General features: G+C 42.3%; 1 protein-coding gene across 2 annotated transcripts in view; it reads right to left on the reverse strand.

Annotated features, from left to right (window-relative positions):
* Positions 1–11,603, reverse strand: part of DAPP1 (dual adaptor of phosphotyrosine and 3-phosphoinositides 1) — a 57,620-nt gene extending 46,017 nt beyond the window's left edge. For both annotated transcript variants that reach the window (XM_070372102.1, XM_005910304.2), the window contains exon 1: positions 11,380–11,603. In XM_070372102.1, coding sequence (XP_070228203.1) covers positions 11,380–11,480 — 101 coding nt within the window. In that variant the 5' untranslated portion in view covers positions 11,481–11,603. The remainder of the gene's footprint in view (positions 1–11,379) is intronic.
* Between the last annotated feature and the right edge of the window lie 922 nt (positions 11,604–12,525).

Here is a 12,525-nt window from a genome sequence, read left to right on the forward strand (position 1 = left end):
GTGTGTGTGTGTTGTGTGTGTGTGTGTGTATACACAGTTACATTATAAACATGCATACAAAAAAATCCAAAAAGTGTTATAGGGAAAAATACTATCCTTTTAAATGCTGTTTACTATTTTCTTTCCTATTTCTTTTTTAACAAATATTGACTGTGGTCCCCTAAATTAACTTTAAGGACATGCTTGGGTTGTACCTGATGTTTGAAAAACAATGTGAGGTCTTTTGTCATTCAGAACCCTGAGATTTTGTTGGAATTCACATTAGCACATTCACATTCCTAGACCCCCTGAATTATAATCTGTTTTCATCATGAGCTCTACATGATTGGTATGAGTTTAGAGTTTGAGAAGCACAGAGTTGAAGGACTCTTGGTCCTAAAAACTTTAATTCACTTCAACAATCTTGATGGTTTGAGTGTAATGTATGTAGTATTAAAGAGGGAGACAAAGAGAGCAAAGAGTATACTAAGTGGCTTTACAGTACTTAGGAAGGAAAGAGAAGGGTCTGTGGCTAATTTAATTTAAAAAAAATCCCCAGATAGCTGCTATCTTAGTGATATGGACAGTAAATGATATAGAAGGGGGAGCTCCTGAGGAAATGAAATGATCAAGGAAAGCTTCATGGAGGAGGAAGACCATGAGTTGGAACTTGAAGAATAGATACAGAATTCATTAAGTGTAAGAGAAAAGAGCATTCCAACAGGAGCAGTAGCATCAGCAAAGGCACTGGGGTTGACGTATGCATGGGTCTACAGAAAACACAATGCCTACCTGGAACAGACGGTCTATACTGAAGAATCATGCAAAGTAACACCGGAGGAACAAGTGGACACAGAAACCAGTCTTGCATGTTAAAACATGAGCCATACATCCAGTTTTGGTTATATACATCTTGGGGAGAAAATCTCTTCCTAACTCACGTCTACAGATTATTCACATATTTAAATACCTATTGTCCCCCTTCCTGCCAAAGAGAAGTTACATAGAAATAAGATTCTGTCCCTTCAGACTTATGAGGACATATTTTAACCCAAAGCAATAACAGAAATTCCTGCTTGTATGAAAACAGCTTATAGGCTCTGGAGTTGAATGGCCAACAAAAGCACTCTTCTTTAGAGAGTTTTCACTTTTTATTCATTTTCAAAATTACGCTCACTTTTTTTCGTGTTCATGACAAGCATTTTTTTTTAGACAAAAAGTAAGATGGCAAGCCTTCTTAATCAAAAGCTTAAATATATTATATTTGAGAAGCTTTAGAATGCAAAAGAAACAGTTCTGAAAATTATTCTCACTTTTGAATGGCACTGACATGCTTTCTGAACTCTCTAGACCAAAGATGGCAAATTCATAACATATGATGCACTCCCCTTTTCTTTCTTTTTTTTTTTTAAATTTATTTGGCTGTGCAAATCTTAGTTGAGGTGCTCAGGATCTTCAGTCTTCGTGGCAGCATCTGAAATCTTTAGTGAAGCACACAAACTCTTAGTTGCAGCATGTGGGATCTAATTCCCAGACCAGGAATAGAGCCAGCCTCCTGCACTGGGAGCATGGAGTCTTAGCCACAGGAGCACAGGGAAAGTCTGCACTCTCTGTCTTCTTCCTTGCTAAGTTTATGCTTGGCCTCAGAATCCTTCTGAACACAATGGTGATACAACAACAAAAAAATAAATCTATTAGGCAATCGCAAACTAAGCCATCTTAACTCAGGCTATTTCATCCTCTGTGCTTGAGTCACTCCATGGGATTGCTTTTGTATTCATTTTTTCATGGGGTCGCACAGAGTCAGACATGACTGAAGCGACTTAGCAGCAGCAGCAGTGTTAGATACTTTGATTTCCTGAAAAAATGAAGCACTTGGCCATCAGAAATCATGGGTTAAGGAAAAGGAAATGTCTTATCAGCTCAGAAGATGTCAGTAGTGAAATTGGTACCATAGTCAGGCTATGGCATATTTTATGTGACAATGTGGTATTGTCCACATGAGCATGTTGAGTCCGCTGTTCACAGATGTGGGCTCATCTTTCCATTGATTGTAGCAAAGGATCCCATCCAAAAAAAACAGAACCAAGCAGAGGCTTGGCAAAGAAGTTTGAAAGCTCTGTGTATCATAGTGTGATACATGGGGCAGTTGTAGAAAGACCCACCACAGTCTTTCCAATTAGGAGGTTTCTGTGATGGAACCGGCTGGTCCGAGGCATTGTCCATTGCCATTCTAAATGCCCACATTTACAAATGATAGTAGCAGAGCTAAATGGGGCATACCTGAGTGATGACAGAGCCAGAGTATGTCTCTGGTCACACAGTGCACTGAAGGTGGGGCCTCCAGTGTTTTTTCGTGGAGCCAAGGCCCAGGTAAAAGGAAACAGACTGAACAGGTTTGATAATTCTGTGGGAGTCGGAAACCAGGCCAAACTTGTTCTTGAAGGAGCCTGAGCAGTGAGACAAGAAGTCCTGAGAGGTGGAAACACAGAAAGAGAGCCAGAGACTCGGAAATCCAGAGACACAGAGGGACACAAAGGGTCAGAGACACATAAGCCAAGAACTGTAGAAAGAGAGACACAAGGACCTGGAGACCGAGAAAGGCACACGTAGAGGCTCACATAGGTAGCCAGAAACACCTAGGGACTAACAGAGACCCACCCAGAGTGATCCAGGACACAGTACAGTGATCCAGGACACAGAAGTGGAGAACCCCAAGTGCCAGAAGGACGCAGACCCACAGAGCCTGACTTGAGTCAGTGGACACAGGAAGGTCAGAGACATGTGAGACCCTAGGGCAGAGCCACCAGGAATGGGGAGGGTGGAGGATGAGGGCAAACTGCATCTCATCCCAGCGGAGATCCTGCCCAGTCCCCTGGTCCGCCTGCAGCGTGCACAAATGGCTGTAAAACCAAAAGAGCATCATTGTTCTCCCCGTGGCTGGGGATCGGGGAATGTGTGATTGGGACTGCGAACCAAATTTCAGAGACTGACTAGAAAAACTATGTCATAGATAAGAGCTTGAGGGGGACTTGAATGACTGGGCAGACATCCCAAACCAGAGGGTCTCTCAAGAAGGCTCATATCTGAGTGGAAGCAAGCTTGACTCTGCACTTAGTCTGGTTACCCTTACAATCTAAACATCATGAAATGCTGCTTCAGAGGGGGTAAGTGTCCTCAGACTGTAGTTGTCATTGACAACCTACCATTGTGGGCTGGGACGGGAGACAGAGACTGTCACTTTCAGGAAGCTACATCTATAGGAAAAAGTCCCAAACTTTGGGGGAATGTAAAAAAAGAAAGATCCTTGTTTCATGATCTCCTGTCTATTTCATTGTTTAGGTGATGCCTCCAACTGAGGTCAATTTTTCCCAGCAGACAAACCATTTGTTAAGAGGACTGAGTGAGTCTGAGGGTAATATATACATCACCAGTGTTGGTGTGGAAAACTGAAGTCAGGGACCTTGAGTTCTTGTCTTGGTTTTGACCCAACTTGAGGCAATTCAGATATTTAGAATTCTGCTCTTTGTCAAGTGCTGGGCTTGGACAGAATAGACAAAGCTGTGTAACCTACAGCCCTGCCCCTAGGTTGCTCATTGTCAAAAGGAATACTCAGTGCTCAGCTTGGAGCAGATGTCCAAACCTCTGAGGGCCTTAGGACTGACATCATCTGGAAATGGTTCTAAGACTATGTGGAGGATTAATCCAAAACATAGACAAAACTGGTGGTGAGTCAGAATGCTCTGAGGAGTAAAATGAGACCCAGGCACCCTTAGATTTTTATAATGATAGAGCAAACAATAGATGAATTAGAAGACATTCATGACAGTAAGATTGTCAAAAATTTTTTGATGTCATTTTGAAAAACTATACAAAAGCAGAACTCATTCTTATTTGGGTATGAATCCCTTATGTTTTTAGCTCAGAGGAATTACTGGCATCTAACCCTGTTCCTTCCTTACTATTCCCAGATCCTCTCCCTAGTTTCTTATTCACAGATCTGTAAACTCCCTCATTCGTTAGCTTTCTTGGCTCTGAACTCATTGCTATGCATCATGCTCAACTCCCAGGTTAATCTATCCCAAAACAAAGCATGGTGGCCACACAATTCCACGTTCCTGTAAATGTTCAATATTTCCATACTGTCAAATGAAGTTTGACCCAAGTCCAAACTCCTAATCTATTTAAGGCTTTCTGGAATTTGGACCAGTCTAAATATTCAGATTTTAAAATAGAGAAACAGGCTGCCTAAGGAGAGACCAGACCCAGAATCCACTTTGAGAAAGAACCAAAAGTAGATGAAGAAGATATACGGTACCAGAAATCCAGAGCAAAATGATATACATGGTATGACTGCAATTCCATCTGTGTGTATTTACAGAAAACTGCTTTTAAAAGACTGGAAAGAAGTTGAATAATATGTCATTTTGGGGGTCATTTTGGGTGCTTTTCTTTGTTCCCCAAATCATCAATAATTAATGCATTTATTATTTTTTTAAACTGTGATGAATAATATCAGATATATAAGAAAGTAGAAAAATAGTATAAATAATATCCACATATTTAAATAATATCCATATTTTAGGTAAAATAATTTTTAACTTTTTGCCATATTTTCTTCCTATGTTTTTGGGTGAACATTTAAAAGTAAATTACAGATATCACAGCACTTTAATCTTAAGTAATTCGGCACGTGCCTCCAAAAAGTAACCTTGTCTGACATAGCTATATTTTTCTCAAAACAAATTGAACTCTTGCCTTTATGCTTTTTAAACTTTAAAGATTTTTAAACAAAGCAGTTCTAACAAGAGACAATGGGAGCAGACACTAGTGGGCAGGGAGTTGGGGGCACAGGACTACAGGGAGCCTAGAGGTGACCAAGCGACAGCTAAGACTCAGCTACCCAGCTGCAGTGGGGTTCAGATATGGGCCCACATCAGGGAGCAGGAGCCGGAGTGTGTGGGCTCAGACCAGGAGTTTATCCTAGCTGATGGGATAGTTGTGGGGAGGGAGTTGGTGGGAACAAGAAATTAACCCAGGTTTGAAAAAAAAAAAAAAGGGTAAGAAACCAGGTGGAAGCGTTCTCAAAGAATGTAGCCGAAGGTGGGGTCTCTCAGAGGTGAAGGCCAGAGTCAGGCTGAATGCTGAGTAATGACCCTCCCAGGGGCTGGGAGGGTCCGAGTCCACGTGGACGGTTTTCATTTTCTGAATATCCACACGCTTTTCCTCTTCTACTGTGTTATTCATGCCATTTTCTCTTTAGAAAATGTCTCTCTCTCTGCCTTCACCTGACAGAAATCCTATGGATCTCCTTCCTGCCGGCCATCTGCCGTGTGCCTTGTGCAGACACAGTGATGACCCGGCCCCTCCACTCTGCCTTCTAACTCCACCCACACGGGCACTCCCTGTCCTCTGCCCTGTAAACTCCTTCAGGGGATAGCCACTTCTTGCTGCCAGCATCTCCCACACTGCCTTGCATAATGTCATCATTCAACAGACGGATCTATGAAGGAATAGAAGGGAGAATGAATGAAGCAAAGTGACCCCACTCAGTGTGGAGAACCTGTGTGGCCAGACTTCCACATGTAAGTAGGAGGAAGTTCCCATAGAGGAACAGAAACACAGCAAGAGAAGAGGAAATTCGATTGCTTCGAGCAGAGATCGAACTGTGCACTACAAGTTACGTACTCTTGCTCAGCCACAAGAGAATCACCCTCATTTTTAGAGTCCGAGATTACAGAATTGTGCCAGAAGAGGAACAAGCTTCATTGCTCTACTTGGTATCAAGTAAACAGGTTCCTTTAAAGCTTTGACTCTACCATGTTTTTCTTAGCCTACTCAATTTGTCTAGCCTAGAAGAAAGGAATCTACCCTCAGTTTTTAAAAGTTCTGATGAGTTAGCGTATTGATCTGGCTTTGTGTGCATATTTATTATATGAAGAATGTGAAAGAATAATGTCTTTTAGTTAAAAAAAAAAAAAGTTTTGGTGGTAGTCATCACAGAACTTTTTTTTTCTCTCAGTTCTCACCAGCACTAATAGTGCAGGTATAATAAGAAGAGAGAAGTTGGACAGACATTAGGAAGTTGTATTAGTGGACAAAAATGTGTGCTCTGGAGCCAAACTCCTGGATTCGAAGCTTTGTGAGCTTGTAAACCTGGGCGTGTGATAATAAAAGCTCTGTCCTTCATTTCTCCGTTTGCAAACAAGAATGACGTAAGTGGTAGTATCTATCCCACAGTGATGTGTGAATTTAATAAGTCACACAAGCAAAGGGCTTAAAATAATGCCTGCTATATGGTGAGCATCCAGCAATGACTAATTGCCATTCTTAGAACATTTATGTTCTTTCATCTCGTGGAAGGAGTAGCAGCTTTGGAGCAAGTTCCTAGGCACTGTCAGGGCACCAACATCGAGGTCTGTGACCTAGAGACAGTTCACCTGACTGACTTGAAGTCACCTCCTGAATTTATGAAATGAGCATAATCACACTGTGCTGATGGTGGTATTGTGAAGGTCAAATGATGTGAATGGCCTGGGGCTGGCACGTGACTCTTAGAACAGGAGAACAACCTGGTTCCATGGGATAAGCATGGACTGGGGACCCAGATTCTCTAGGATGCCAGGCAGTCTGATTGTTCTGCTGATGAGTCTCCTTGGATGTAGAGCTGGAACATCAGTATCATTCAAAGACCAGAGTGAGTGTATGTAAAATGCCTGCCTTGCCGTGAGAACTTGCTTTAGTTGTTATTACTCATTCCTTAGGTCAGCAAGTCATCATCCGAGGGCCAATTCCTGCCAAGGTACAAGATTTTGTTTCGACTGTGAACCAAGTGGAGTTCTATACTTAAACAGTTAGGGGGGAAAAAAGAATATTTTGTGACTCATGAAAATCATATGAAATTCAAATTTTAGGGTAGGTCCTTAAATAACATTGTGTTTGCACACCATCACAGTCATTTGTTTTTGTGTTATCTATGGCTGTTTTTACCCCACAAGGGCAGATGTGAGTAGCTGAAGCATAAGTCATAACGCCTGCAAAGTCTAAAATATTTATAACCTGGGTTTTGGACAAAAATGTTTGCTTACCCTTCATCTGGTCTAACCTTCTCTTAGAGGTGAGAAGTGAGAGACTTTTTAATTAATATATTTTAATATCCAGAGCTTAGAATCTACTTTCTTGACTTCGACAAACACAGCCAAACACAGATACTTTCTTATCAAATTTGAGACTTGGGAAAGTATATATATAAAACAAAAGAATATTTTTTAAAGGAATATTTACTATATTTCTCACTTGAAAGAATATGTATGACTAGATAATTTGAATGATTTTTTCTTTTCTTTTTACATTTTTGCCCCACAGCACGTGGGATCCCACGTCCCTTGTAATCTCTGGACCACCAGGAAGTCCCCATGAATATTTAGTTTTAAAATATCCTAAAATATTTTTATTTCATTGTATCCCTTTTGTGTCTGTAGTAATACCATTTGCAAGGGAGCATCCTTAAACAAACTACAAACCTACACCATTCCTACATTGTTTGTAGGAATTTTTGTTATAATAAAAGAATTGTGGGAATTTTAAATGGTTAAAATGAAAGTGAAACTGTTATTCGCTTTGTTTGTCTGACTCATTTCAACCCCATGGACTGTAGCACACCAGGCTCCTCCTCTGTCCTTGGAATTCTCCAGGCAAGAATACTGGAGTGGGCTGCCATTCCCTTCTCCAGGGAACCTTCCCGACCCAGGGATTGATCCTGGGTTTCAGGCATTGAAGGCAGATTCTTAACCGTCTGAGTCACCAGGGCAGCCCTTAAATGGGGAAGATCCCCTGGAGAAGGGAATACTCACTCCGGTATTCTTGCCTGGAAAATTCCATAGACGCCTGGCGGACCTAGTCCATGGGGTCCCAAAGAGTTGGACAACACGAAACTGATGAGCAATTCTAGCCTAGTTTGCTCCTTAGGTGGTATCTCGAATCATCATTATTTGTTTCCTTTCCCCATCACTTGATTTTGAAAGCCTCACACAGCCTGCCCTCTGTTCCCTGTCCACCTTCTCCTTCACACGGACCATCCTCCACGGCCCTTGCCCCTCCCTTCCCACCTCCCCCCAACCCCCATTCGGCCGGTGTGTAAGTGAAGCTGAGCAACCATTGCAGATTGTGTTATTTCCCCTTTGCTTCTGGCTGCGTGAATATGTTTAGGGTGAAGAAAAAAATGTTTTTAGGCTGACACTTGACAAATGAGACGCAGAACTGCATCCAAGTTGCTTTAGAGAGAATAAATGCATCTTCTGTGCAGGTCATGTGTGTCCTAGAAAGGCAGGGGATGGAGCTGCTGCAATTCAGGGGTTAGTTTGCAGAGCTGATAGATTCCAGAGCCCGGAGGAAAATAGGGACCGAAGAACAAAAATGCATGACATGTCTTCCATTTAACCATCACCTTATCTGTTTGTCTATATCAAAAATACAAACATTAAGAATCTACCTAACTATTCAAATAATCCTTTTAAAAACAATTTTAAAATGAAGGCAATAAAATCAGCCCCTTTTTATCTACCAACTGCATTAAATCATTTTGTTTTTAGGGAGCATTTGAAAAACTGAATTAATTAGAAGTTTAGGGATAGCTGGATTCCGAGGTAGCACAGTAGTAAAGAATCTGCCTGCCAATGTAGGTGATGCAAGAGACACAGGTTAGACCGATCCTTGAGTCATGAAGATCGCTTGGAGTAATATATGGCAACCTGCTCCAGTATTCTTGCCTGGACAGTTCCAAGGACAGAAGAGTCTGGTGGGCTACAGTCCATGGAGTTGCAAAGAGTCAGACATCACTGAGCCTCCACATTCTACTTGGGGGTAGATTCTACCTAACCAGTAGCTTATAGGTTCAAAGAAGAAGTTTCACTTTATTCAGAATTCCACCAGAGACAAGAAGTCATTTTCAAGTTTTCTCAGATCCTACGACCAACGAGAAGTGTATCAGGATTGTCCTAGAGGGACAAGAACTCAAGTCCATTATTAAATTCTCAGGGATTTTGTAAGCTTGTTGTTAAACCTTTGGCAGCTTGAAAATGCCCATGGTCAGAGTATTTATACCTGGGAAACAGGGCCATCCATCAGCCAGGTGATATATTAACCCAACACTGAGTATTAAAAAAAAATGCTCTTGTGGTTTCTTATCAGGATGATGAAAATGTTATAAAATTGGTTTATGGTGATGGTTGTAGCACTCTTTAAAGCCATTACAAATTATTGAACTGTACACTAGAAATGAGTGGATTCTATTATCTATTAAATACGTCTGTAAAAAACTGGTAAACAAAATGCTCCCAAACCCACAAATGAAATATCAGTATCTATTTATTCATGGCTTTAAGATTCCTCATGTACATACTCAACAAATGAAAAACAAGGGCACATTGACTCAGTGCTTCTGACGGATTTCTGTTCTGTGCAGGGATTCTCAACTTCAGTCTCTCTCTGGAATCACTTGGAAACTCTACAAAGAAAATGCTTGCCTCCCAAGACACTGATGTCATTTGTCTGGTGGGTGGCCTGGGCAGGGAATTTTTTTAAACTCCTTAGGTTATTCCAGTTCATGGCCAAGGTTAAGAAACACAACTGTAGAGCAATTTCCCTAGAAAACTGTGGCTGGCCTGTTGTTGCAGAATCCATCCTCCAATGTTAAAGACATATCCGGGCCTCCTGAAATAGAGGTCTGGACATAAAAGCACCTTTTGGGGGTAATTGGGCGTTGCAGTGGATGTCCATCTCCACATGTAGAGGAAAGACACCTGTTTCCTTGTGGGTTTTACCTGTAGTCATTTCCTGCTATGGGCACTAAGGTGAGGAGAAGAGACAGCATTAACTCATCTTTGTCATTGAAGTGAGTGCCAAGGGCACTCAATCACAGAGCCTCGGTTCAAGGATTGGTGAATTAAGGGAGCAGAGCTGAGTATTTCCTTTGTCTCTTCTCCTTTGGGGCTTCCTACCAGTTGTGGGCTGGGAATCTAGATAACCCATCACGTAAAGAATGATAGTTTAATAAGTTAATAAAGATCTAAGTGAGAGTCCAGCTTCCCGCTTTCATGCCTCGGCTTTGTGATGACTGTTTTGGATGCTCAGGGGGCATTTTACCTCTGCTGTTTGGGGATTTGGTCCAGGAGGCTAGAAGCTCTGACTTCTGGTCCTGGAGCTCTGACTCCACTCCCCTTAAGGGGAGTTTCCTTTACTGAAAAGTCTAGCTGTTATGTCTGATTTATCTTATGAAGGTAGAGTTCAATTCTGAGACCTCAAGTTTAAAATCTATTAATAAAGACAGGACTTGTTGAGAACTCTTATAGTAATACAACTCCAAAAGATACACTCTCTGTAGTCTTCATGGAGAGAGAGTTCATCCCTACTTTAGTTTTTCTCTGCTTAAGAACACAGACCTGGCAGATTGGAAACCTGACTCGTAATTGATTGGTAACCGCTGGAACTTATTCAGTCCCTTTGGTGCTTGTTTCCTTCCTTTGATAGATGGAGATGAGTGAAGGTCCTCTGTCCTTGGGTGTTTGTGAAGATCAGAGCTGTTTAGTAGGATAGCAGGTGCAGGGCTTACCTCTCTGGAATCACAGGTGTCAAAACCAGCCTCGCCAGTCTATTCCTGGTGCATCCGGGGAAAGGAGCAGTTTCTCTAGGAAATCCCCCGCCCTTCTCTTGTGCAATACTTGCTTCTTTTATTGAGTATCCTGATGAACTGTCTTATCTGGTCCCTTTCTAAAGACAGGACTATGATGACTTCACCTACTTAAATGTACAGCCTGTTTGGAGAAGAAAGTTTATCACCTTCCTCACTTGTTAGTATTTGAAAGGCTCAAAGTTGACCTTCCAGACATGCATGCATACAAGAGGTCACAAGTGCAGTGTCGGGAGAAAGAAACATATATGGGACACGGCTGCACACACTTCCTCATTCTTTCTCTTTTGAAAAAGTCCCTCTCCCTTACAGCAGGGTCTAGGCTTTCTGTTTATTTCACAGCTTGGAGCTCAGAACTGTTTAACAGTACATTTATTTATAAACCAGATCAATAACAGCAAGGAAACCCAGCAACATCAGTGACCCTAGCCCAATTCTGTCCGTAATCTCAAAGAATTTCCAATATTTTATTTTTGTCCCATTTTCTCCACCTATTTATTTTTAGATCTACAAAGATGATATGTGCTTTCACAGTGGAATTGGCCCCACACAGAGATGAGTATCTACTGTCCTTTGAGTAAAAAGGATAGAAGATTGAGACTCAGAAAGAGACAGTACTAAGGATAATCACTCATCAAGCTGAGCATTCAGGTAGGAGCAGTGAGTTAAGGTTCACCCAAGAAGCTCTTGGAGCAGGGGACCTGCCCTCTTACCCCAAGTCCTGGAGCAGCTCCGCTTCTCCATCCGACCTGCTCCACAGATCTGAAGGATCCTGGGTGCTCATCTTCCCTTCTAGAGATTCTGCTCTGCCCATTCACACCCCTCACGTCCACAAAGCCCCTGCCAAGGTGCTCTGGGTAAGAGGCAGAGAGGGACGGCTCTGCTGTTCCTCACAGTCTCCCCTCCTTAGTAAGACTCAAGCCGGCTGTAGCTGCAAGTCTCCAACCAGCAAGGAAGTGAAACTTGGTTACTCCTCCCACTGACACTCACCACCCCAGCCCCAAAGCACTGGCAGGAGTGTTGTGTCAGTCAGGAAACATGCAAAGTTAGGTAGCCACCCCTGAGGACACCCACACTGCCTCATGCAACACGCAGTTACTGTCAAAGTGCTGGGAGCAGGAGCTCCGCCCATGGCAAAGGTCATGAGGAAGGAGGCTCGGCATACGCAAAGGCGGGATCGAGCCTCAGGAGTCCCCCTGGAAATTCTCGAACATCTACCCCCAAAACCAGAGTCTGCCTACTTTCTGCTTTGTGCTCTCACCTACACCTCTGACTTTACGGGGGGCTGTCCCCCACTACCTCTCTCTGAAAAAAAGAGTTAACTTACAGCTCAAATTAATAAAGTTCCTGGGTGTGATAGTGTTTCAACCTACAAACTTCTTTGGAAGTCCTCTAGCCTGCCTGAATAGGTTTTTCTGGCCACATGTGATTGCTCAGAGCCTCCCAACTGTGAGAGGCATGAGATGTTTTAAACTGTCTAAATACAGATTCCTTTGAGCAGTTAAAAGATTGATTAGAAATTGTATTGGTGAAGGGTTTTTCACTTGTTGGGCCAATGTTTGCTGCTAAGTCTCCATATCCCTTATCTGCTGTGTCCCTGGCAGTGTATTGATTAATATAATTGGTGTAAGTAGTAGCTTTAATGTTTGTGACCTTGGACCCTTGAGTTAATTCTTTTTCTTGTTATACTCCACCACACCTTTGCCCTATAGGAATGCAACTTTATCTAATGCTTTCGGAGGGTGGCGCCTGACTAACCACCTTTAGAGAAAAATAAGTTTTCTGAAGAAAGGGTCTTAAAATGTTAACAGGCCTCCGGGCCAGAAGATGATGCAAATCACCTAAACTTTTGCATATGA

Source organism: Bos mutus, chromosome 6 (genome assembly GCF_027580195.1).
Source record: "Bos mutus isolate GX-2022 chromosome 6, NWIPB_WYAK_1.1, whole genome shotgun sequence".
Lineage (NCBI taxonomy): Eukaryota > Metazoa > Chordata > Mammalia > Artiodactyla > Bovidae > Bos > Bos mutus.